This window comes from Phascolarctos cinereus, unplaced genomic scaffold, assembly GCF_003287225.1.
Source record: "Phascolarctos cinereus isolate Bilbo 61053 unplaced genomic scaffold, phaCin_HiC Scaffold_1;HRSCAF=81, whole genome shotgun sequence".
Lineage (NCBI taxonomy): Eukaryota > Metazoa > Chordata > Mammalia > Diprotodontia > Phascolarctidae > Phascolarctos > Phascolarctos cinereus.
In genome coordinates this window covers 649080-669760 of record NW_027555514.1, presented here as the reverse complement: position 1 = coordinate 669760, position 20681 = coordinate 649080, and the positions used below count along the sequence as shown (strand labels likewise).

General features: G+C 53.4%; 2 protein-coding genes across 4 annotated transcripts; one reads left to right on the top strand and one right to left on the bottom strand.

The window, feature by feature from the left end:
- Window positions 1–250: 250 nt before the first annotated feature.
- LOC144456100 (uncharacterized) lies at window positions 251–4686 on the bottom strand. 3 transcript variants are annotated; one of them, XM_078150560.1, is made up of 3 exons: window positions 4145–4686; window positions 1841–1947; window positions 251–370 (listed from the first exon to the last, which is right to left on the bottom strand). In XM_078150560.1, exons 1-3 carry the CDS (start codon window positions 4684–4686, stop codon window positions 306–308), a joined length of 714 nt encoding a protein of 237 aa, XP_078006686.1. In that variant the 3' UTR covers window positions 251–305. The 3 variants fall into 3 exon arrangements, with proteins under 3 accessions (XP_078006686.1, XP_078006687.1, XP_078006685.1); XM_078150561.1 differs by having other exon boundaries at window positions 251–3802; XM_078150559.1 differs by having other exon boundaries at window positions 251–1947.
- On the top strand, window positions 4670–14130 carry PDK4 (pyruvate dehydrogenase kinase 4). The gene is made up of 11 exons (XM_021000007.2): window positions 4670–4811; window positions 5332–5473; window positions 6376–6447; window positions 7174–7358; window positions 7467–7553; window positions 7823–7900; window positions 9042–9118; window positions 10570–10668; window positions 10843–10953; window positions 11253–11366; window positions 12350–14130. Exons 1-11 carry the CDS (start codon window positions 4670–4672, stop codon window positions 12491–12493), a joined length of 1251 nt encoding a protein of 416 aa, XP_020855666.1. The 3' UTR covers window positions 12494–14130.
- The last annotated feature ends 6551 nt before the right edge of the window (window positions 14131–20681 follow it).

Here is a 20681-nt window from a genome sequence, read left to right as displayed (position 1 = left end):
TACTGGACATTCAGGTCCTTTCTTGAGCTGAACTGCCAACCATTCAAATTCAACTGCAGAGATGAAAGGTCCGATGGGCTGGCCACCTCACATGGAGGACACCTTCAAGGTCTCTCTGAAGAACTTAGGAATTGATTGCATGACATGGGAGACACTGGAACAAGACCACCCAGCACAGCATGCCCACATCAAAGATGGTGATGTGCAAAGCAGAATTAAAGTAGCTCAAAAGAAACACGAGATGAGCAAATTTGGAGAAATCTCTACATTTCTTTACTTTGTGAGTTACCATGACCAAAACAGTGTCACCCCAATGGCCAGCCAGTGGTTGGAGAACAGCTGATAGACCCGCAGTCCTGGAGCATAGGATCTGTTTAGGGGAAGCACAAAGACAGGGCTGATAAGGTCATTTGGGTCTAGATTGTGCAGGGCCTTGCATGCAGAGCTAAGGAGTGTCTGAAGGGTTCGGTTCCGGGTACCACCATCCTCAAACAGGACAGTGGTAAAGTAGAAATCATCCAAGAGTGGGTGACCAGCACCAGGAGGAGCCCAGATTCCATGTCACGCAAGGAGGAGTTAAAGAAACTGGAGGGTATTTAGCCTGGAGAAGACAGGACTTAAGGAGAGATGAAGGCTGCATTCAAGAACTTGAAGGACTTTCTAGAGGAGGAGGGAAGAGACCAGTTCAGGAACTGCTTTGGAAGATGGAGCCAGGCAGCTGTCGAGAGCCTGGGAAAAAGGCATGAAAACAGAGACAGTTCCTGCCCAAACTCAGGTTCTGCTCAGCAAACACGGCAGGTACAAAAGGAACTGCAACAGATACACCAGGATAGCACTATGTTTACGGAGCCCAGGGAAGACCTCCCGGGGAGGTGGCCCCAGAGTCCTGGCACTTCGGAAGAGGCAGCAAATGCTGAGGATGGGAGTGCAGGAGGGAGGGGAAGCCCCACAGGCAGATGGTGGAGAGTAGGAGGGGGAGGAAGAGCCCAGCAGGTAGACCACAGGGAGAGGAGCATTCGCAGCTTGACAAGCTAGTGCAGAGAGGGAGAGGGTGACCGGCAGTGAGTGCAAATTCAGGTAGGAAGGGAATGGCCCATTGCAGATAGCATCAAATAGCCTGAGGAGTTTGCAGAGGGAGCTCCCAACAGCTCAGTGAGCAGGGAGGTGCCAGTTTGTGTCTCAGGGATGTCCACTGGACACTGGTATGAAGGATGGATTGGAGGGTAAGAGATCAGGGGGGACAGCCCAGGTGTGAGAGGATGTAGCAGACACTGTGGGAGGGGTCGGATGATCGCAGAGAAGGAAGCTCACGCTGGAGACTTTCTGGGGAGGTAGAATCAACAGCACTCAGTGACTGCATTGAGCATGTGGGAGACAGAAGAGCTGAGGCTAACTGAGGGATAGGCTTCGGTGACTGGAAGGGTAGGAGCACTCTCACTGGACATGGGGAAGTTAGCAGGACATGTTGGGTATGAGACACTCATGAGGAAGGAGGGTTGGGTACATGGATTTGGGAGCCATTGTGTAGATGCAACTTAAAGCTGCGGCATGGGCATGGATGAGAACCCCAAAGGAGATTTTTTTTTCTGCCTGGCCTTGGGGGCAGAACCAGTAGTAGTGGGATAAGAGCCATCCCCAAATGGAACATGGTTGCCCTGCCCCGCCATGAGTTATTGCTTGTCCAGAAGGAATGGTGGGGAGGGGGACCACAGGACAATAGATGTAAAGCTGGAAGCTAGTTCAATCCCCACTGTTTTACAACTGCAAACCTTCAGCCCAAAGAAGGGACAGCGCCCCAGAGGGAGTGAGTGGCAGCACCAGGTCCCCAGTGTTTCTGCACCTTTCTCAGAGCCACACTTGCTGTGTCCAGGATGGGCAGACTGGCAATTTCTGGGTGTGGGAATTCCCTTTGGTTTTGTTAGCAGGTCCACGCACATAGTTCTCAGCCTGGCCATAACATAGAACGTTAGAAAATTGTCTGAGGCACAGAGAAGTTCACTGCGTAGTCACATAGATAATAAGGGTCAGTCTGACACGGGATCTGAACTCAGATCTTTAGGACTCTAAGTCCATGCCATGATTCCCATGATGATAGGCTGCAGACAATCCCTAAGCCCCAGAAATCTAGCTCCCAGGTAACACCAGCTCCAAGCTCCTGGGCCAGGGGGCCAAGACCCTCCTAAAGGGGAGAATCCTCAGGGACTCAAGGGGCAGACACAGACTTTCTTCTAGGAAAGGCACCACTGCCCTCCTTGTTCCCAGCGTTGGGCCCTGCCCTTTCCTGACTGCAGGTAAGTCCCCAGAGTTGGTAAACATCCCTCTGCCACAGCATTTCCTCACCTCTGCCCTAGTTGGGCAGACTCCAGGCCTGTGCCTCATTCCTATTCTGGTGCTTTCCCAGCAAGCACCCAGATGAGTGGCGAGCCGAGCTGCTGAGAGCAGGTGTGTGACTACCAAATGGCCATCAGCAGAAGCTGCTCCCAGCACATCCCTTGGAAGTGTCCCATATGAGTAGTCCAAAGCTGGATGCCCCACTTTCCACTGACTTTGCTTTTGGGAGGGAGTGGTGAGGGGGGTCAGAGCCACTTGGAGAAGGTTGTAAAGGAAGCTCTGGGATCAAAGGAGAGTGGGACCCTGCCTCCTCAACAGAACCTCGGGGCTCTGGGTCGCTGCACCTGCTTTCTTCTCTCCCCAAATGCCCTAAAACAATGGTCGAGGTGGTGGGAGTTATTAGGAACCCTCCACAGTGGCTCATGAGCTGCTTAGCACAGCCAGAGGTTCTGCTGTCTCTTTCTGGATACCTTACTCAGCTTTTTAATTCAGGAGCAGCAGGAGAAAGATGAGCCTACTGTCAAAGTGGCCCCCTTTCTGATGATGGCTCATGATGCCTTCCACCATTTCTCTCCTCTTGCTCTGACCCACTCCCTCCTCAAAAAACAAAACAAAACCCTGGGAGAAGAACTCCATGGGAGCCCAGTAGCAGTCCCCCCTCCCCGCCCACCTCACAGCCCAGGGCCCCCAGCTGCTGCCTGCCATCCACTTGGGTTTCACTCCCACATTCCTGGGGAGCAGAAAAGAAAGGACAAACAAATGGGCCAGTGAGTGGGCGTGTGAGTGGGAATTGGGAATCTTCCCGGCAAGACTGAAGGATTCAGTCAGTCAAACAACTGTTTACTGAGCGCTGGTGATGCTCACAGCTTCAAGTGAAAGATCTACTAGGTAGGGGGCAGCCTGAATCTGGGTCCAGCCCCTGCTGCCTTCTCCATGACCCTGGGCAAGGGTCACTTCCCCTCACTAGGCCTCAGTCTCCTCATTTGTCGATGGCAATAATACATAATTCCCTGTGCTGGGAATTCCTCATTCTGCACCTACTATTGGCCTGCCCGCATCCACCACAGAGATTGCAAAGCGCTTTTCCTAGGCGATTTGAGTCTCACAATAAGTGGGCCAAGAAGGGCTACAAACGTTCAATTGTCCCTATTTTCTGGATGAAGAAACCGGGACGAGTTCATTCAGCCACTTAGTGTGAGGCAGAGTTTGAACCCAGGTCTTCCGGACTCCTGCTCCTTTACTCCCCACTGTCACCTGGTGGTGGTGACACTGTCTTTGTTAATCACTCGTTGGGATCATTCAGGCAGGAGAAATACAGTCCTTAGGGAGTCCTGGCCACCTGGGTCTAGCAAGGACAAAGGCGCAGAAGTGGGGACAGGGAAAGACGGGAGGTGTTGCACGTCAGGGAAGCTTCATATAGTTGGGTCGAGGCTCAGGCTGGAAGTCACCCGGCAGAGGGCGACCATAAAGGCTGGAAAGGGAGAAAAAGGGGAAGGATGGAGGGATAGGCTAGCCCAGCAAGGCCTCGGGTCCCGGCTGCGGAGCGCGGAGGTCAAGGAAGCAGAGGCAACTGGGAGCCACGGAAGGTTTGTGAACGAATTAAACACCATTGGCCCTTATGGGCCAATGAGGCCGTGAGGGTGAGGGCTAACCGTGGGCCAGAGTCGGGATCTGATTGAGTATGCAGAAGGCCCTGAGTCCGAGGCGTGGGCCTCAGGGGGCCCACGCTGCACCCACGCCCACCACTGTCACCCCTGCTCAGCACTGTGCCATTGCGGGACTCCAACCAAGCTACATGGGTGAGGCTGTTTACCCCAACCAGTGGTCTCCTCCGATTGGCTGCTGACAAAGGCTGCCCCAGCGCAGACCAATGAGCGTGTGCGGTACTCTCGGCCCCCAGGTCTCCGGGAGGCGGGGGGCTCCCGTTGCAGTCAGCGACCAGCGCCTGGGAAGGTGTTGGGGGGGGCGCGGAAGAAGCCTCTGGAGCTGATTGGTGAGTCTGCATTCCAGGTCTGTCTTTCCCTGTGGCGTCACAGAGCCCCGTGGGCGGTCCCGAGGCTCGGTGGGGACTGACAAAAGCTCGGGACACGCAGGGTCCAACAGAGGCAGAGTGGCCCGACCTGGCTCTGGACGCTGAAGTGGAACTTGAAGATTAAGCAGCAGCCAGAGCTGGAGGCAGGCACCAGATCCGTTCACTGAGAGATCCACGCGAGCCTGAAGCCAGCGGAGTCCGAGCCGCCTGCCCACGACCCCACAAGTCCCGAACAAACCCGTGAGCCCGCGAGCTCCCCAGAGCCCACCGCCGTACAGGCCCGCCGCCCCGAGCCAAGCCTCCGGAATGCGAGCTGCGCGCATCGTGCTCCGCGGAGCCTCCGGCTCGTCGGCCGCCGCTGCGTCCGTGCCCCCAGTTCCGCGGGCAGTGGAGCGCTTCTCCCGCTACAGCCCGTCCCCGCTGTCCATGAAGCAACTGCTTGACTTCGGTGAGCCGGGGCTGGGCTCGGGGTGCGGGACAGTGGGGGAACTGGAGCTAGAGAGCCCCATGTCCCCTCCATTCCCACCGTGTCGTGTGCCCCGTGGTGGCACTCACCAACAGAGTGACTGGGGTGGTGGGGGGGAAGGAGGAGAGGGAAGGGACAGAGAGTGAGCCTCCTCCCCTGAGACGGGCCCCTGGGGCTCCAAGTCAAAGGCTCGGGGTCTCTGCTGGGGAACCTTGGGCCGGGAACAGAAGGAACCTCAGTTGTGTGGAAGGAGCTGAAAGTTGAGGGGAGCAGCCAGTGGAAGGAAGGGGTGAGGACATTACCTCCCTGAGTGCTGGTACGCCGGCAATTCCTCGGCAGTGTCCTGCCCACCAAAGCTCGTGTGTGCCCAGAGGGCGGTGGTCTGGGTTCCCTGTTTACCCAGCAGTGTTTGTTCAGGCCCCAGGAGCGAGGGCACAGGCAAGCCATTCCCCACTCCCTCCACCCCATCCCCCAAGTAATAAACAAGATCGCTCCCTGCCAGGCTCCGAGAACGCTTGTGAGAGGACCTCTTTTGCCTTCCTGAGACAAGAACTTCCCGTGAGGCTCGCCAATATCTTGAAAGAAATCGAAATTCTCCCGGATCGGCTCGTCAAGACCTCCTCCGTGCAGCTGGTGAAGAGCTGGTGAGTGGCGGAAAGCCCGCCCACGGGGGGGGGGTGCTGTCAGTCATTCAGGAGCCCATGAGCTGGGCCAAGGGGCTCCTCCCGCTCCAGGAAGGTGCATCAGGGCTTTCCCCAATAATGCTGCCTGGTGCCTGGCCCTAGGCCCTACAATGCACACAACACACTGTCACCAGTTATGAGGCTGAGGGGAGCAATGTCATCCCAAAGTGAAGTGTGTAGATGGGAAGACATGCCAGTTCCTGGACTCCCTTAAGGGACAAGTGTCCCAGAAGAGGCAGACTCTGCTTCTCAGGTTTTTGCCTGCCTAAGGTTTCCCAGCTAATGTGCAGCCCCCCACCTCACCTTTACTCTCTTGGAGAATCCCTGGGGTGATATCTGGAGATATCTGAGAATGTTTCCAGAGCCTGCACTGCCCCAGAGAGGTGAAGGGGAAAGGGGCCCAAATGCCAGTAACACACCCAGGCTCAGAAGGAGGCCTTTTAGGCGAGCAGGAGCCAGGCCACTGATGCCTCCCCAGTGATGCCTGGATGGAGTGAGAAAACTTTAGGTAGAAATTGGCAGGGGTGGGCCACGTGGAGGGGGCTGGTCAAAGCAATCCTGAGCACAGGGCAGTCTCCTGCCAGAGAAGGTGCCCAGCTAGGGAAACAAAGAGGCAAACCCCCTTCCTCCCTCCAACATCTTCACACTGAGGGACTTGGGCTGACTGGCTTTGGGGGCTGCTCTGAGAGTGTTTGGGGGCAGCCCTGCCCAGAAAGTTTTCCTCCAGAAGCCTCAGTGGGAGTCAGGACCCCCGTGATGCTCGCAAGATTGTACAGTTGCTTTCAGAATTCCTTTCTGCCAGCAGGCTTGTTTTTAAAAAGTCAGATGCATTTCACTTTTGACTCCAAGCTATTCCCTCTCAGGTACATCCAGAGCCTCATGGATTTAGTGGAATTCCATGAGAAGAGCCCAGAGGACCAGAAGGCTTTGTCTGAGTAAGTGATCTTTTCCACTTGGAGAGATTCAGTCAGTCAGTCCACACTGGTACTGGTTCATGCCAGATTTTGTCCTGGGCATTGGGGAACACAGCTCGTATTTTTCTGGGCTCTTTTCTGGGGCCCCAGTTCTGTCATCCACACCCCCTGCCCACCTTTGCAGAGGAGAGGGATGAGTTTTCAAGTGCTAGAGAGTGAATCCAAAAAGTCTGGTGCCTAGCAATTGGCCAGGAGAGATAAGCAGGTGTGGATGGCCTGGCTTCCTTTGGGAAGGCCCCAGATGGAGACAGGAAAGCTTCCTGGTGGGTAACATTGTCCCTTGAACACTGATCTGTGGATGCTTAGGCCAGGTGGCCCACATGCCAGTGGGAGAGCTCAGAGGGATAGATAAAACCAGCAGAAAGATGGTGTTCTGAGAACTGGGATTCTCCTGCTGTGAGTGACCCACATCTCCTGGCAGTATGGACAGCTACAACTGCTATGGCAGTCCTTGGGGTATGTCAGGTCACTCTGGTCCATTCTCAGGACCAAGATGCTCTGTCCTGCCTCAGCCTTGGGATTCAGGGAGGTTCTGAAGGACAAGGGAAGCTGTTTCACGATAAGGGGCAGATATGGCTCCATGAGCGCTGCGAGGCTGGGCCTAAAGCCACAGGTGTGCCCACACCTCCTCTGTGATTGGGCTAAGGAGACTCCCTTGGACTCTTCCTAACCTTGCTTTGGCTTCAGCTTTGTAGATGCGCTGATCAAGGTCCGGAACAGGCATCACGATGTGGTCCCCACCATGGCCCAGGGCATTATTGAGTACAAGGATTTGGGTGCTGTGGACCCTGTCACCAACCAGAATCTCCAGTACTTTTTGGACAGGTTTTATATGAACCGCATCTCCACTCGAATGCTCATGAACCAGCATAGTGAGTTTCTTGGCTTTCCTACTATGCCAATTCAGAATAAGGGACTTGGAGGGAGGTACCAACTTTTTCCTTTTCTAATGACTGTGTCAAATGCTTTCCTTTCAACAGTTCTCATATTTAGTGGCTCAAAGACAGGAAACCCAAGCCATATTGGAAGCATCGATCCCCATTGTGATGTGGTTGCTGTGGTCCAAGGTACAAGTGCCAGCCTCTGGTCTGGGGGAGGGAGATGATTCTTTCTGCCCCATGCCAATCCAGCCTAGGGCACTGAAGTCAGAAGTGTGAGAGATGTTTGCCTTCTGGGCCATGATGAACACCAGGCAGCACAGAGCTTTACACAGGAGGGCAGGGAAGATCTTGGAGTGTCTGAAGCTCCCAGGTGGCCCCTAATAATGAAGTCTTGTGGGAGAACACCCCTCCCCCACTCTGATACTGAAAATGAAGTGATGGCCACTCTGTTGCAGATGCCTATGAGAGTGCCCGAATGCTCTGTGACCAGTATTACCTCGTTTCTCCTGAACTGAAGCTAACACAAGTGAACGGTAAGATCTAGAAAGGACACTCACCCCAGTGAGAGCAGTGACTTGAGCACAACCAGTCAGGGGTAGCCCAAAGGGGACCCTTCCTTTCCCTTCTCCCTTTGATCTCCCCTGGCCATAGTCTCAGCTGGGAGAGCCCAGTTTCAGTCTAAGCACAAATATCCTTTCCCAGTTAGTTGGGGGAGGGCTCAGCTCTGGGGTAGGTTAGCTAGGTATGTAGCTAACATGTTAGACATGTACCCACTTCTCTGAAGACCAAGGTCAGAGCACGAGAGTTTAGGCTGTGAGTGGGCAAGCAGAAGCAGATGAGTCCAGGCAGGCTCATGACCCTGAGTGCATTCAAAGTGACACGGGATTCTGGGACATTCAGGCACAAACCTGAATTCTGGAACACTGTTCAGAGCTCTGGGGTCAGATGCAAATGAGGTCAAAGTCCAGGGCTTGAAAGAAAGACTCATGTCTTTCCAGAGTATAAAAGGGGTTGTTTTTTTCTTCTTTGTACATTAGCCTGTTGGTGAAATTTATACCTAATTTGTACATGGAATTTAGTATGTGGCTTATAGAAAACTAACCAAGCCTTAAGTTTTGATATTGCAAGTAAAAAATGAAAACATGGGACCAAACAGCTTAGGGTTAGCATGTGATTTATTTTCTCTTCTATCTTGATCTGCATAGAGTCAGTGTAGGGTAGCAGATAGGGTTGGCCTTGGAGTCAAGACAATCGGGGTTCGTGTTCTGTCAATGGTGGCTAGCCGTGGCGACGTGACCCTGGGCAAGTCCCTTCTCACTGACTGAACCTCAGAAGGTTCAGATCTGCTCTGCTTTGCCAGAAGGATTTCCTACATTCAAAATTCTCAATGTGGACAAAACTCTAGGTCCTCCCAGCGTGTCTGTGGCATTTCCCCTGCCCACAGTGTTCAGCCCGCCACAGGAGGTCCAGTGCCTGGAGGCTCTGCCCGGCCCCAGCCCCTCAGATGAGGAGCAGGTTCTTCATCCTGCTCTGGCCAGGGCATTGGACAAGTGACACAAAATGTCCTCGCCCTCGCTGGTGTGGGTACTCCACTTAGTGGGGAATGGGCTTGATTTTGTCCAACTGAAGCCCTTCTTTTCCAGTTCTCAGATGGTTTGCTTTCTTTCTTCACAGGAAAAGTACCTAACCAGGCCATTCACATCGTCTATGTCCCCTCACACCTTCACCACATGCTATTTGAGCTCTTTAAGGTAAAGCACCACCCCCCTCACCAAGAAAGATTGGCCTCCCACTCCCAGATGTCCTGGGTACTCTTGAGTGCCTTCTTTCAAATGTTCTGCCCCTTAATCCTCACGGATGTCCTCATGCCATTCCCAGGGTGGTGGGTACTCCTTCAGGGCCTCAGGGCACAGGCAAACTAGCCCAGCAACAGTCCAGACAGACAGACAGACAAACAGACAGACAGCCATGCAACTATCCATCCATCCATCCATCCATTCATTCTCTGCTTCAATGAGGAATGTCCCAAATGAGATCCCTCATCCCTGCTCCACATCCTGATCTCTGGGTGGGCTTTAGGGGCTTCCCTGTGGTCTAGGAGAATCTGCATTCACCGTGTGGCAGGGTATGAGCCAGTGTAGTCAGGTAGACTCAGAGAAAATAGAAAACTTCCCAACCACTCCCTCCCCTGGACTGGTGGAGGGGAAGCCTAGGGACAAAGAGGACTCTGCCTAAACTGAGTCAGCTCGGTGGTTTGTCCTTAGCTTCCACCCATGCGCTTATCCTCTCCTCTGCCACCTCTGGACACCTCTGGGCATTGTCATGCCTCCTGTGGAAAGAATGGTGCAAGAGCTCCTTCTCTTCCCCAGTGGACATGTGCACTCATCAGGGCTTCCATGACAGTGAGTCCTGGCCCAGTGCCTTGAGCCTGGAGCTGCCTGCGGCAGAGACCATGCCCACAGGAGGGATTCAGACTGGAAAAGTAAAAAATTCAGCCACCAGTTTTAGTTTTTATTAGGCCAAAAATATAAATAGGCTTGAAATCTTGTTCCCTTCACCTTAACTGACTCGGGCACAGTAAGTCGTTGAGCTTAAGCTGTCCTAGGGCTGCTGAAGGGATGAGGAGATGGCCTGGGCTGCTTCGGGGGCCCTTCCAGGAGCCAACAAAACCTCTGGGCTTTTTCTTCCTCAGCAAATCATGTTTGTGATTTTTTTTAAGCAAATATTTAACCAGATCAAGTTGTGCAAGGCTAACTCTTGAGTAAATGTGGGGATTTGCTTTTTTACCTTGTAGTCTTTGGCTGTCACCCCCTCCATACACAGCAAGAGGAGAGTAAAAGAAAGGGGGGGGGGGAATGCACTGTTCAAACACCTCTAGTCCTTGTTTATGAGCTTAAGCCTAAAAAAAGATTCATTAGCAGCCACAGCATTATTTTCCCTTCCATGTTAACCTAGTGAAATACATGCAGGCAGAGCCAATGTGTTGTCCACCCCCCTGCTCACCCCACAGAACTCCTGTCCAGCTGTTTTAACTGTTAATGTCTCAGTAAGGGGTCCCTCTTTTGCCCTTCCCTGCCATTATGTTCCCTTTGTTTTAAATGGAACAAAGCATCGAAGTGCACTGTCTATCCTGAATGTTGATGTGGGAGCTTTGAGCCAGGAAATCTTGGGAGTTTTAAGGTCTCCTTGGTTGTCTCCCCAGAATGCCATGAGGGCTACAGTGGAGCACCAGGAACACCAGCCATCCCTCACGCCTATTGAAGTGACTGTTGTCCTAGGAAATGAAGACCTGACCATCAAGGCAAGCACCCAGTCCTTTGCTTTGGGGTTGGCGGGTGGGGGCCAAACCAAGTCAGTGACAAAGTGCCTGCCAAAGGTTATGTTGCCCAAATGGCTTTGAAACAATTGGTGGTAGTTTAGGTGGGGGAGTAGGGTTCTGGATCTGGGGCATTGAGGGTTTGCCTTTTTGGTACAGATTTCAGACCGAGGGGGTGGTGTTCCACTGAGAGTCATTGACCGCCTCTTCAGTTATACCTACACCACTGCCCCGACCCCTGTGATGGATAATTCCAGGAATGCTCCTTTGGTAAGAGGCTTCATCTCTTGTGGCTGGGGGAGGGAGAGGGCTTCGATGAGCAGGAAGTGAGTGTGGTCTCTCCAGTGTAACCCCCTCATTTTAGAGATGATTAGGAAGAAGGGCTGCAAAAAGGAGAGAAAGAATTAACCAACCAGAAGGAGCAGGGAGATCTGAATGGGGAAGCTCTAGTGGGGACCCATGCTGAAGGAGAACACTGATCTTTATCTCCTGGTGCTCTGGGAATGGTGGCCACCCACCCTCTTCAGGTAACCAAGACCCATGTCTCTCTTTCTCTTCTCCAACCCCAGGCTGGTTTTGGGTATGGTTTGCCAATTTCTCGTCTTTATGCCAAGTACTTTCAAGGGGACCTGAATCTCTATTCGTTGTCAGGGTATGGAACAGACGCAATCATCTACTTAAAGGTACAGCTCATGGGAACCAGCATGTGAAAAATAACCGTAAACAACCACCTTCATCCTTTTGAAATGGAGGGGCAGTCACCTACCCTGAGCCAGGGACATGGCACCCGGAGGCTTTTCATCTGTGCCAGGCTGGGCTGAGACCTCAGGTTCAGCTGTTTGTGCTGATACCCACTCCCTGTGAGGTCACCCACATCTGACCATCCCTAGAAAAGCCACAGCTTCTGAGAGATCATGCTAATGATGCTCTAGCTGAAAAAGAGCAGCTCAGGTTACCCAAGGCCTGCATCTGACCTGCCAGAGACTTATTGGAAGGAAATAGGGGTGCTTTGTGGGTGTGGGAAACTGCCCACACTTTCCAAGTCAGCTCTTAAGAGGGCAGGGGAGAGGGCAACATTTTCTCTACTTCTAATCTACCCTTGGGTAAAGTCACTGTCCCAGTGTGTGAATCCCTCACCAGTTAACAAATTGTAAATATCTACATCTGAACATCAGAACTCCAGGGTCCCATCCATGGCCTCCCCTAGTCTAGCTCCCTCTCCCAGTGCCTCCCACGGGCAGCATATCTGGGGAGAGACCCAGGTACAGCCTAGGACCCCTGGGGTATGGGCTTGGCTGTCCAGCTCTTGGAGCTGGATGCTAGATCTCTAGCACAGGTCTCTGCTGGAGGCAGCCACGGGAGCAGTCAGCTCTTTTCACTCTCACTGCTCCCACAGATGTTTTATTAATCATCTGCTGTATATGATGAATGAATGAAGACTTAGGTGCTTACCACAGTTGGCATAGCACTGGGGTTACACACAAAAAAGCCAGACAGTCCCTGCCCTCAGGAAGCTCCCGTTCTAATCAGGAGACTACAACAGGGAAGATTTCAGCTGTCAGGGGTTGGGCAGCTCCTTCCTGCGTCCCAAGGATAAAAATACAAAGCTTGCACTGCAAGAATTCTGGGGTCCCCACTAACGTGCATGTGTCTTCCTCATGTGCAGGCGCTGTCTTCTGAGTCCATAGAAAAACTCCCTGTTTTCAACAAGTCGGCCTTCAAACACTACCAGGCAGGCCCAAATACGGGGGACTGGTGTACCCCAAGCAAAGAGCCAAGGAACCTCTCCAAGGAGAAGGTGGCCATGTGATCAAGGCTCCAACCAGATTGCTTCAGAAAACATGGGGCCTCCAGACTTTGGTGGGAACAAAAAACAAGTCCTGTCTCCATCAGAATCCTGGTCACAGGAGATGGGCATGTGTGTGTGTGCACGAGCCTTACAAAGATGCAGCCCTGTGGACCGACTGCATGCAAGCTGTTTGTGTGGAGGACCTGGCGGGAAGCTACCAAGGGCCAACTGGTACAGGCAGAGGGTGCTTTGGGCCCCCAGCCCTCCCTCACCCCAGGAGAGGAGGGGCTCAGGCACTGAGTGGTCCTTGACACCACATTCAGGCCCCCATTTCTCAGCCCCAAGGTCAGCTCTGATACCACAGCACTGGCTGTTGGAACAGTGGGAGTGAGTAGGGTTTTGTTATGGATTGTTAAATGCGTGCTGTTCCCCTGCTTACTGGCCATTCAGAAGACCACAAGTTAGGATCACATCGATGGAAATGTACACATGTCCTTTAGCCATTGTATTGATAACCCCAAGAAAACAGGCGGCAGCCAAGTCTACACTAGTGTAGACGACCAAGAAAAGAGCAAAACCTCGGTCCACTAGCTTGTAGCCCAGGGACGGAAAAGGGCTGAAGGTGTTACTTCTCCAAACCAAACTATTCCTTGTCCTGCTGGCTCAGCCAGTGGCTCATGTGCTGTGTGGGCATGTGCCCTAAGTGTGGGCACAGGGCATGTGGGAAGGTCGCGGTTTGTGGGAGAAGAATGGAAATCAGGGCCACATGGAGACCCATAGCAGGACCCACCTCCTCTTGGCCAGGTTGGAGATGTGCTTAGAATTGGGGGGGGGGGGGTAAGCCTCACCTGGAGGGTGAAGGTTACACCTTAGGGCCATTGCCAGGTTTGAAAAGAGGATGCTAGCGGTCCAAGGGTGTGGTGGTAAGATCAGACTCCAAGCTATAGTGGGATGTTGGTGGATTTCTTGCTAGGGAGTTGTGTTTGTTGGGATATGGAAGGTGGATAGAAGGGGAAGGAGCTAGTGACCCTGCTGGCCTGGCTGTGTGGCCAGACAGTGGGCAAGGGAGCAGGGCTGGACCTTGGGAATGCAGCACAGATGGGGGATGGAGCGAGTGCAGCAACGCAGGTGGGCCGACCCAGCTCGTGTCCTGTTGGATGTGATACCTCTGTTTGGTGAGTGTTCTTTTTGGCTGCCAGAAACCCCCTTTACCTTGGAGTTTGCATGAGGCCCTCCTAAAGGAGTGAGAGGAGTTCTGGCTGGCACAGGCTCCCTTAGTCCCGTGGGTGCTCAACAAATTGTGATCTGGGGTGAGAGCAGGTGGGGGGTCCTCCCCTCCAGTGTTGGCCTGGGGCTGGTCAGAGCTGAGGGGGCAGGGACAGCCCCATGCAAGTCAATGCTCCCAGATTTCAGCTTTATGTCACCACAAAAGGGGGATGGCAGGCCTGCTTGCTGTGACCAGCCCACATAGCACACAGTGAAGGGAAGAAGGCCTCAGTCTGGGAGACCCCAGGCTGGGGGCTGACTCTGACTGTCTGGCTGACCATTCTGTGGACCTTAAGGAGAATATGGTGCAATTGTAAAGTTATTACTGTGTGAATTAAGCTTTGTCCATAGAAACTTGACACTTTTTGTAATAAATATTTTTACTATAATAATTACCATGAGTGTTCTTGTGTCCTGAATGGGGGATACTGAAGTTATCTGGATTAAGGGAGGTGACCATCCCCTCATTGGAGCTATCAAATGCGGAAGTCACATCTACTCTGATCTCCCAGCTCAGTCTCAGGGCCTGAATGCCTGGCCCATCTCCCCCAGATTCCCAGCTACCAAACTTCCCTATTTTGTGGGTGGTATCATTGTCCCAAAGAATCCTGAGGTCCATGCTGTCCTAACCAACACCTTATTCCCAAATGTCCCAGGTGGGGCTCCTCTTTCTCCCAGGCCCCTCCCTCCAAATTCTTCATTTCTGTCCTGCCCCCCACCCCACCCCCCTTCCAGTCCCCAGGGTCCCACTGTCAGCGTCCTCTTCAGCTCTTCCCTCACCCTCACCCCCCACTTCCAATCCTCACCTCCATTCCCTACTGTCACCCCACGGTGACTACCCTAATCCAGACACGTCCCCTTATCCATGGACCACTGCATCCTCCTTCATCATCCCCTTGTCTCTGGTCATTCCCTCTGCAGAGATGCCAACATAGTCTTTCTAAAGTCCAGGTCTGACCTGGACTCTCCCTTGCCCCCACATCTCCCTGCAGCCCTCTAGGACAAGCTAGAAAATTCTCAGCCTGTCATTCAAAGCTCCTCCCAGCTGGTCTTCTGCCTCCCATCCTTTCATCTCATCTCCCTTCACCCACCCCACAGTCCCCTCCAGCCTGCCTGTCAGCTACTCCCTCTTGTACGCATGGCTTCCTCACTTGGGCTTTCTTCAGAACTCAAGCTGGGGGCCACCACTTATGGGGGGGTGCCTTTCTCATCTGCTCTGATTCCTGAAGTTAGGATGTGTCCATGTTGCACTCTCCATCATAAAAAAGCTAGAACATGTGATGGAATTAAATAAAACCGAACACAAGTATCCAATGGGGAAGACGTGAATAGATAACAGCTGTCCTGAAAAAGACCTGGGGCTTCCAGTGGACCACAGGCTCTACCTGAATCAGAAAAATGATGTATCAGCCCCCAAAAATGTAGCTTTGGGTTGCATTAGGAGGGGCAGAGTCCCTTCATCAGACCTAACCTGCAGTTTTGTGTTCAGTTCTGTGTGCCCCATGTTGAGGAGTGTCCAGGGGAGGGCAGCTAGGAGTGAGAAGGGCCTTGGGTTTATGTCACATGAGGATTGGTTAAAGAAGCTAGGAGTGTGTAGCCTGGTACTCACCAGGCTCTTGCCTTGGCTCCTGCTGTGTCCTGTGTGGCCAGCAAATGGGACCCAGGAGAGCCTGGGAGCTGTCCCTCCAAGGAGCCAGAGCTTGGTCATTCACAGTGAGACTGCCAAGGTAGGCCAGGTTCAGCTCCACCGGAAGGGTATCAATTCGACACCAAACATTTATTAAGCACCACCTACATGCCAGGCCCTGAGTCAGATGCTGAGGGGGCCTGACCTTCTACCGTCGCCTGGATCATCAGACAGAAATCACACATTGAGAGTGCCGGAAACTTGATCGATATTTGGAGACCCTCCGAAAACCTTGGTCCTCAGTTGCCTCTGCCCCCTTTCCTGTGGCTCTATCACAGGCTCCATGGAAACAGATCCCAGGGCCACGAAGGACTGAAGCCACACCTTTCTTACTAAGGGCCCACCTGCTGGTGAGGAGCCTTCTGTCCCTGACTAGGAAGACCCAATGGAGCTTACTTGACAACAATGGACCCCCTGGGAACCTAGGATGACTTCCATGTGTGAGGTGAGGCAGCGGGAAGGACCCCACCAGGAGCACAAGAGAGAAGCTTGGTAAGTGTCCATGTCCACTGGAAGAAGACATGGTATGTTGAGTGATGTGGGATGGCTACCCGGAAGCCAGAAGGAGCAGAGGCCCCAGACAAAGAGAGAGGGAGACAGAGGGAGGGAGGGAGAGAGAGAGAGACTGAGAGATGGAGCCACAGAATTCAAGCCTTTTTTATTCACACTCAGTTGTTCTTGCTCGGCAGCCAATCAGAGGACTCGACATCACCATAAAGTTTTGAGACAGGAAACAGGACACCCAGCCATGCCTCCTCTGAAGTGAGGGGATTAGCCCCTCTGTTACACGTGCCTGGCCCAGCCTCTCCAAGCCTTCCCTTGCTGGACTAGAAGCCAGGAGAAACTGTCTTCTCATGCTTTGTATAATCAATCCAACAGGAAAGGAAGGACTGGAAATTCACTCGTCACATAAAGAAGTGCAAATATACCTGCATGTACACACACACACAAAACTACAAGACAGTTTGGAGCAGGGGAGAGACTAGCAGCCAGGAGAAGGGGGAATGGATTCTTAGGGATGGAGGGGGAGGAGGAGAGCCTCTCAGGCGAAGGGGAGCACCAGGGCAAAGGCATGGAGAGAGAGTTTCAGGTGAGAGAAATGGCCAGATGGCCCATTTTACCACAGCCTATGGGGAAGGCATGAAGTACTCCATTTGGAGGGGTTTTAAATGCTAAATGGAGGAGTTTGTATTTTATCCTATTGAGTGTGGGTATGTGTGTGTGTGGTGGGGGGGCATGGAATGGGCAGACCTAGGCTTTGGGAGGATCACACTGGCATCTGGGAGGAAGCTAGACTGGCATGGGGAGAGGCCTGAGGCAGGGAGACCAAGGAGATGGCTACTGCAGTCATCCGCGTATGAGCCAGTGAAGGTGGCTGTGAGCAGAGACAAGGAGCTGGTTGGGAAGGCTGCTGGGGAGGTCTTGGCAGGTCTAGAGGCACGGATTTGGGAATCATCTGAATAGAGAAGATGGTTGAACTTGGGGGAAGGAGGGACTGGAGAGTGAGATGCCAAGAAGGTATAACTAGGAGAGTGCAGAGACTCAACCTGGGGCTCCCTATTTAAATGGGTCAGAGAGAGGGAGCAGCTAGAGAGGGCAGAGGAGAACCAGGAGTACAAGGCGTTTCGGAAGCTGAAGAAAGGGTACAGTCGGGGATGGGCAGCAGTGCCCAAAGGTGTGAGGAAGGAAAAGAGGGGGAGGACAGAAGATCCGAGGGAGAGCCAGTTCCGAATGAGCCTGGAGCTCTCTGGGTGTTTGTGAGGCACGGCTGACTCTGGCTCATGCTCCTGTGAGGGTCCCTGTAGTTCAAAGCAGTCCTGGGTCTGTGTCCAGAACCCAGGGGCTCCGGAATGGAGGAAAACAACTCCCATGAAAGGAGAGCCCCAGGACCAGATGTGGGAGTGCCTGCAAGGCACAGTCCACACACTTGACAAGCCTTCTTTGTGGACCTGCTGCTTTGATTCCTACTCGGCCTCCTGGGAGTGCTGTGGAAGAGATTTCTGTTCCTCCAGTCTCCCAGCTGGCTCCTTTCCGAGCAAGAATGTGAATGAGGAGAGCCAATTTCCTGACCAGAGCATGGCCTGGGTCATATGCCCTGGGTGATAATCCAGATTACTTTCATGTGAGGTTTTAATAAAATTATGCTCCTCTATGGTCATCAACATTAACTACTTGCACCAGCTAAAGCTCAGTCTCAAATGGTGTGTGCATGTGTGCCACGGCTGTGCATGCCTGTTCAACGAGTGTGCTCCATGTGTACATTGTGTTCCTGTGTGGGTGCACGTGTGGGCCTTCCTGTCTCAGGCAACATCCAGGATATCTGGAATGTGAAAGGATCCAAAGTCTAGCCTCCACCATCTTTGAACAGAGGTGGCAATCGATGCAGGCCTTTAGCCCTCCCTCGGGCCTAGGTGAGGCTCATCTTTCTCAGAACCGCTGAACCAGGCGCACAGACGGGCTTCTGCTAGTGGAAGCTGCTCACCTCCTTCGGGAAAAGCCCAAGATGAGGGCTGGATTCCTCAGTAAGCCGTGTGACCCTGGCCCTGACCCTTGGCCGAGGCCACTGTTTTCTCCTTTGCCTGGCGAGGCCAGTGGCATGGCGGTTGTCCACAGCGGCTGACGCCACCTTGCGCCAGGAAGGTGTTTTCCCCCAGTCTGGAAAGTCCTGAGGCTGCTCTCCGAGGGCCAGCCCAGTTGAGGACAGAGAGGCCCTGCTCCCACAGGGAACTAAGCCACGGATCCTTTAGCTGTGGCAGCCGAAGAAGCCAAGAATGATAACAGATAGACGGCCTCTTCAGCAGTGATGAGACGGGTATGGGGATGCCAGGGGCCAGCCGGCAGTCCCACTGCTTCCGGAACCTCTTCAAGCACCGGCCTCATGGAGAATCCTCTGAAGGCGGCTTCTCGTCCAGCGACCGGAAAGCAGACACATCACTGGGAGAAGCCAACCGTGAAAGAGTGACCTGGGACGGGAAGACAAAGGTTGCTGCAGCTCCAGGATGGGCCATTGTCCACGTTCTCTGGGGAGCGGCCCAAGTTAGGTTCACTGTGAGGGGTGGGTGGGCGGGGCAGTGCACCCCTGACCATGCCCAGCGTCCCATGAGGGGTCTTCCAGCTTCTGCCGAAAGCACTCGAGGGAGGAAGAGCCCATCCTGCTTAGAGGCTGCCTGGGGCCTCCGATTTCTGCCACGCCTGGTTCTTCATCCCCACTGGAACCTCCAGGCCCTTGGCCCCTGCTGAGGCTGCCAGCTCATCTCCCATCTCTGTCTTCCCTCTCCCTTTCAACCCAGTGGCTCAACCAGGCGCTGCCAGTGACCCATGAATCCCTTGTCCCCTTGCTCTGGCACACGGCCATGGCCACTGGGCCTCTCAACATATCTGTCATCTGGTCACAGTCCTCCATTCAGCTTTGTAGCGACCCTTGGATTCTTCCCCAAGTGCCAATCATGCTCTCCGCAGCTGCTCTTACAAACCTCCTCCTCCCCTCCCCCTCCTCCTCCTCTCCTTCCTCTTCCTCCTCCCCTCCTCCTCCCCACCCCAGCTCTCAGGAGAAGGTGGAACTAATTACCCAAAAGCATGTGGCACAGGCTTCCTCCTTTCCTCTCCTTCCAGCGCTCCATGACCCCTCTTCCTCACTGCCCCCTTTTCCTCCTCCTCTGGTCCTAGTTTTGATGTAAAGGTGACCCTCTTTCTTGCTAAAGCCAACCCTTCCCCTTTATTCTCTTTTTTTTCTTTTTTTTTTTTTAGGCAACTGGGGTTAAGTGACTTGCCCAGAGTCACACAGCTAGTTAAGTGTCAAGTGTGTGGTCTGAGGCCGGATTTGAACTCAGGTCCTCCTGACTTCAGGGCAGGTGCTTTATCCACTGTGCCACCAGCTGCCCCTAACCCCTTTATTCTTGATGCCATCCTCTCCTGTCTCCTCCAAGAGCTTTCCCCCTCACTCGTTTCCTCTTAATCTCTCCTTATCCACATTCTCACTCCCCATCAAAGTGGACAGGTCTCCCTTATATTTCCGTACCCTTCCCTTGAACCTGTCTACCCCACCCCTCCAAGCTCCAACTTGACCTGGATCTCTCCTCCCTTCCACAGCAAAGCTCTGAGGAAGTGGCACTTACACTCATGGCCTCCATTTTCTCACTCCCCCCTGCTCTTCCAGGTCTCTGACTTCAGACCCCACACTCCGATGAAGCTAAAAGTCTGTTAACAGCTAACTCCAATGGCATCTTCTCTGTCTTGTTCTTGACCGTGTGTCGCTACTCGCTGTCCTTGGACACCCTCATGGGGAGGGGGATGTCATGTCACTTATCTCTAGGCTCTCCTCCTGCCTATCGGGCCCCTTGTTGGGGTCACCATTCTGTCCTCACACACTAGGTATGGGAAAATCCCAAGGCTCTGCTCTAGATCTCCCAGGGTCCCTTGGTGATAGTCTTATTATATTGTATTGTAAGGGTATTCTCTCCCTTGGAAACCTCATCACCTCCCATGGACTCAACTAATATTTCTAGGAAGATCACTCCCAAGCATTTCTGGCCAGACAGAATCCCACTTCCGGGATCCAGTCCCATGTGTCTCCCTTCCTGGAAGTATCTCTCTCTCAAGCCCAGCTTCCCAGAATCAGGACGTGTGAAGCTGTTTTGTCTCCCCCTGCCTCTTCCAGCCCCTTCCTTCTCCTGACTTCCAAATCCTCTCTGGGCACCACATGCGGCTTCCCACCTCCAGACTCGTCCTTGACTCGCCCTTCCCCAGCCAGACTGATCTGAGCACCATCACGCCTCCTACTCATGACAGCGATGAGAGGACAGCACTACAATTTGCAGATGTGTGTGTGCACCTCTTGTGATGTCTTACCCCTTGAGCCTTCTCCCCCCTCATTCCCTGTCCCCTAGACTGTTGCAACAAGCTTTACTTGGTCGTCTCCGACTATCCTGGCTCCAGGCCAGGTGAGACCACGGCTCCAGAAGGGTCAGGGACCTGTCCCGGCTCAGGATTTGACTTAAGCCTTCAAGGTGCGCTACCTCACAACACCCCAGTGCTTTCTGCAGGGTCAAAGGTAGAGGAGCCAGAGGGTAGAGGACAGACCCGGGGGGACATGACAGTGTCCCAGCATGGTTCAGAGAAGTTGTGAGCCAGAAATCCCTCCTGCCATGTAGGATCAGACCATGTGGTCCCAGAGGAGGTGTCCAGTGACTGACCTGGGGCCCTGGACCTGGGCTCAGGGAGAGATGGTGGCAATGATGGGGCTGGGAAGAAGGAGGG

Bases quoted from the DNA above. Each gene is read 5' to 3' on its own strand.
- PDK4 (XM_021000007.2), top strand. From the start codon at position 4,670: ATGCGAGCTGCGCGCATCGTGCTCCGCGGAGCCTCCGGCTCGTCGGCC. The intron at 5,474-6,375 runs GTGAGTGGCGGA...ATTCCCTCTCAG, and splicing joins GTGCAGCTGGTGAAGAGCTG to GTACATCCAGAGCCTCATGG. The intron at 7,901-9,041 runs GTAAGATCTAGA...CTTTCTTCACAG, and splicing joins GAAGCTAACACAAGTGAACG to GAAAAGTACCTAACCAGGCC.
- LOC144456100 (XM_078150559.1), bottom strand. From the start codon at position 4,686: ATGCGCGCAGCTCGCATTCCGGAGGCTTGGCTCGGGGCGGCGGGCCTG. The intron at 1,948-4,144 runs GTAAACAGCCTC...TGTTATGGCCAG, and splicing joins GGAGGAGACCACTGGTTGGG to GCTGAGAACTATGTGCGTGG.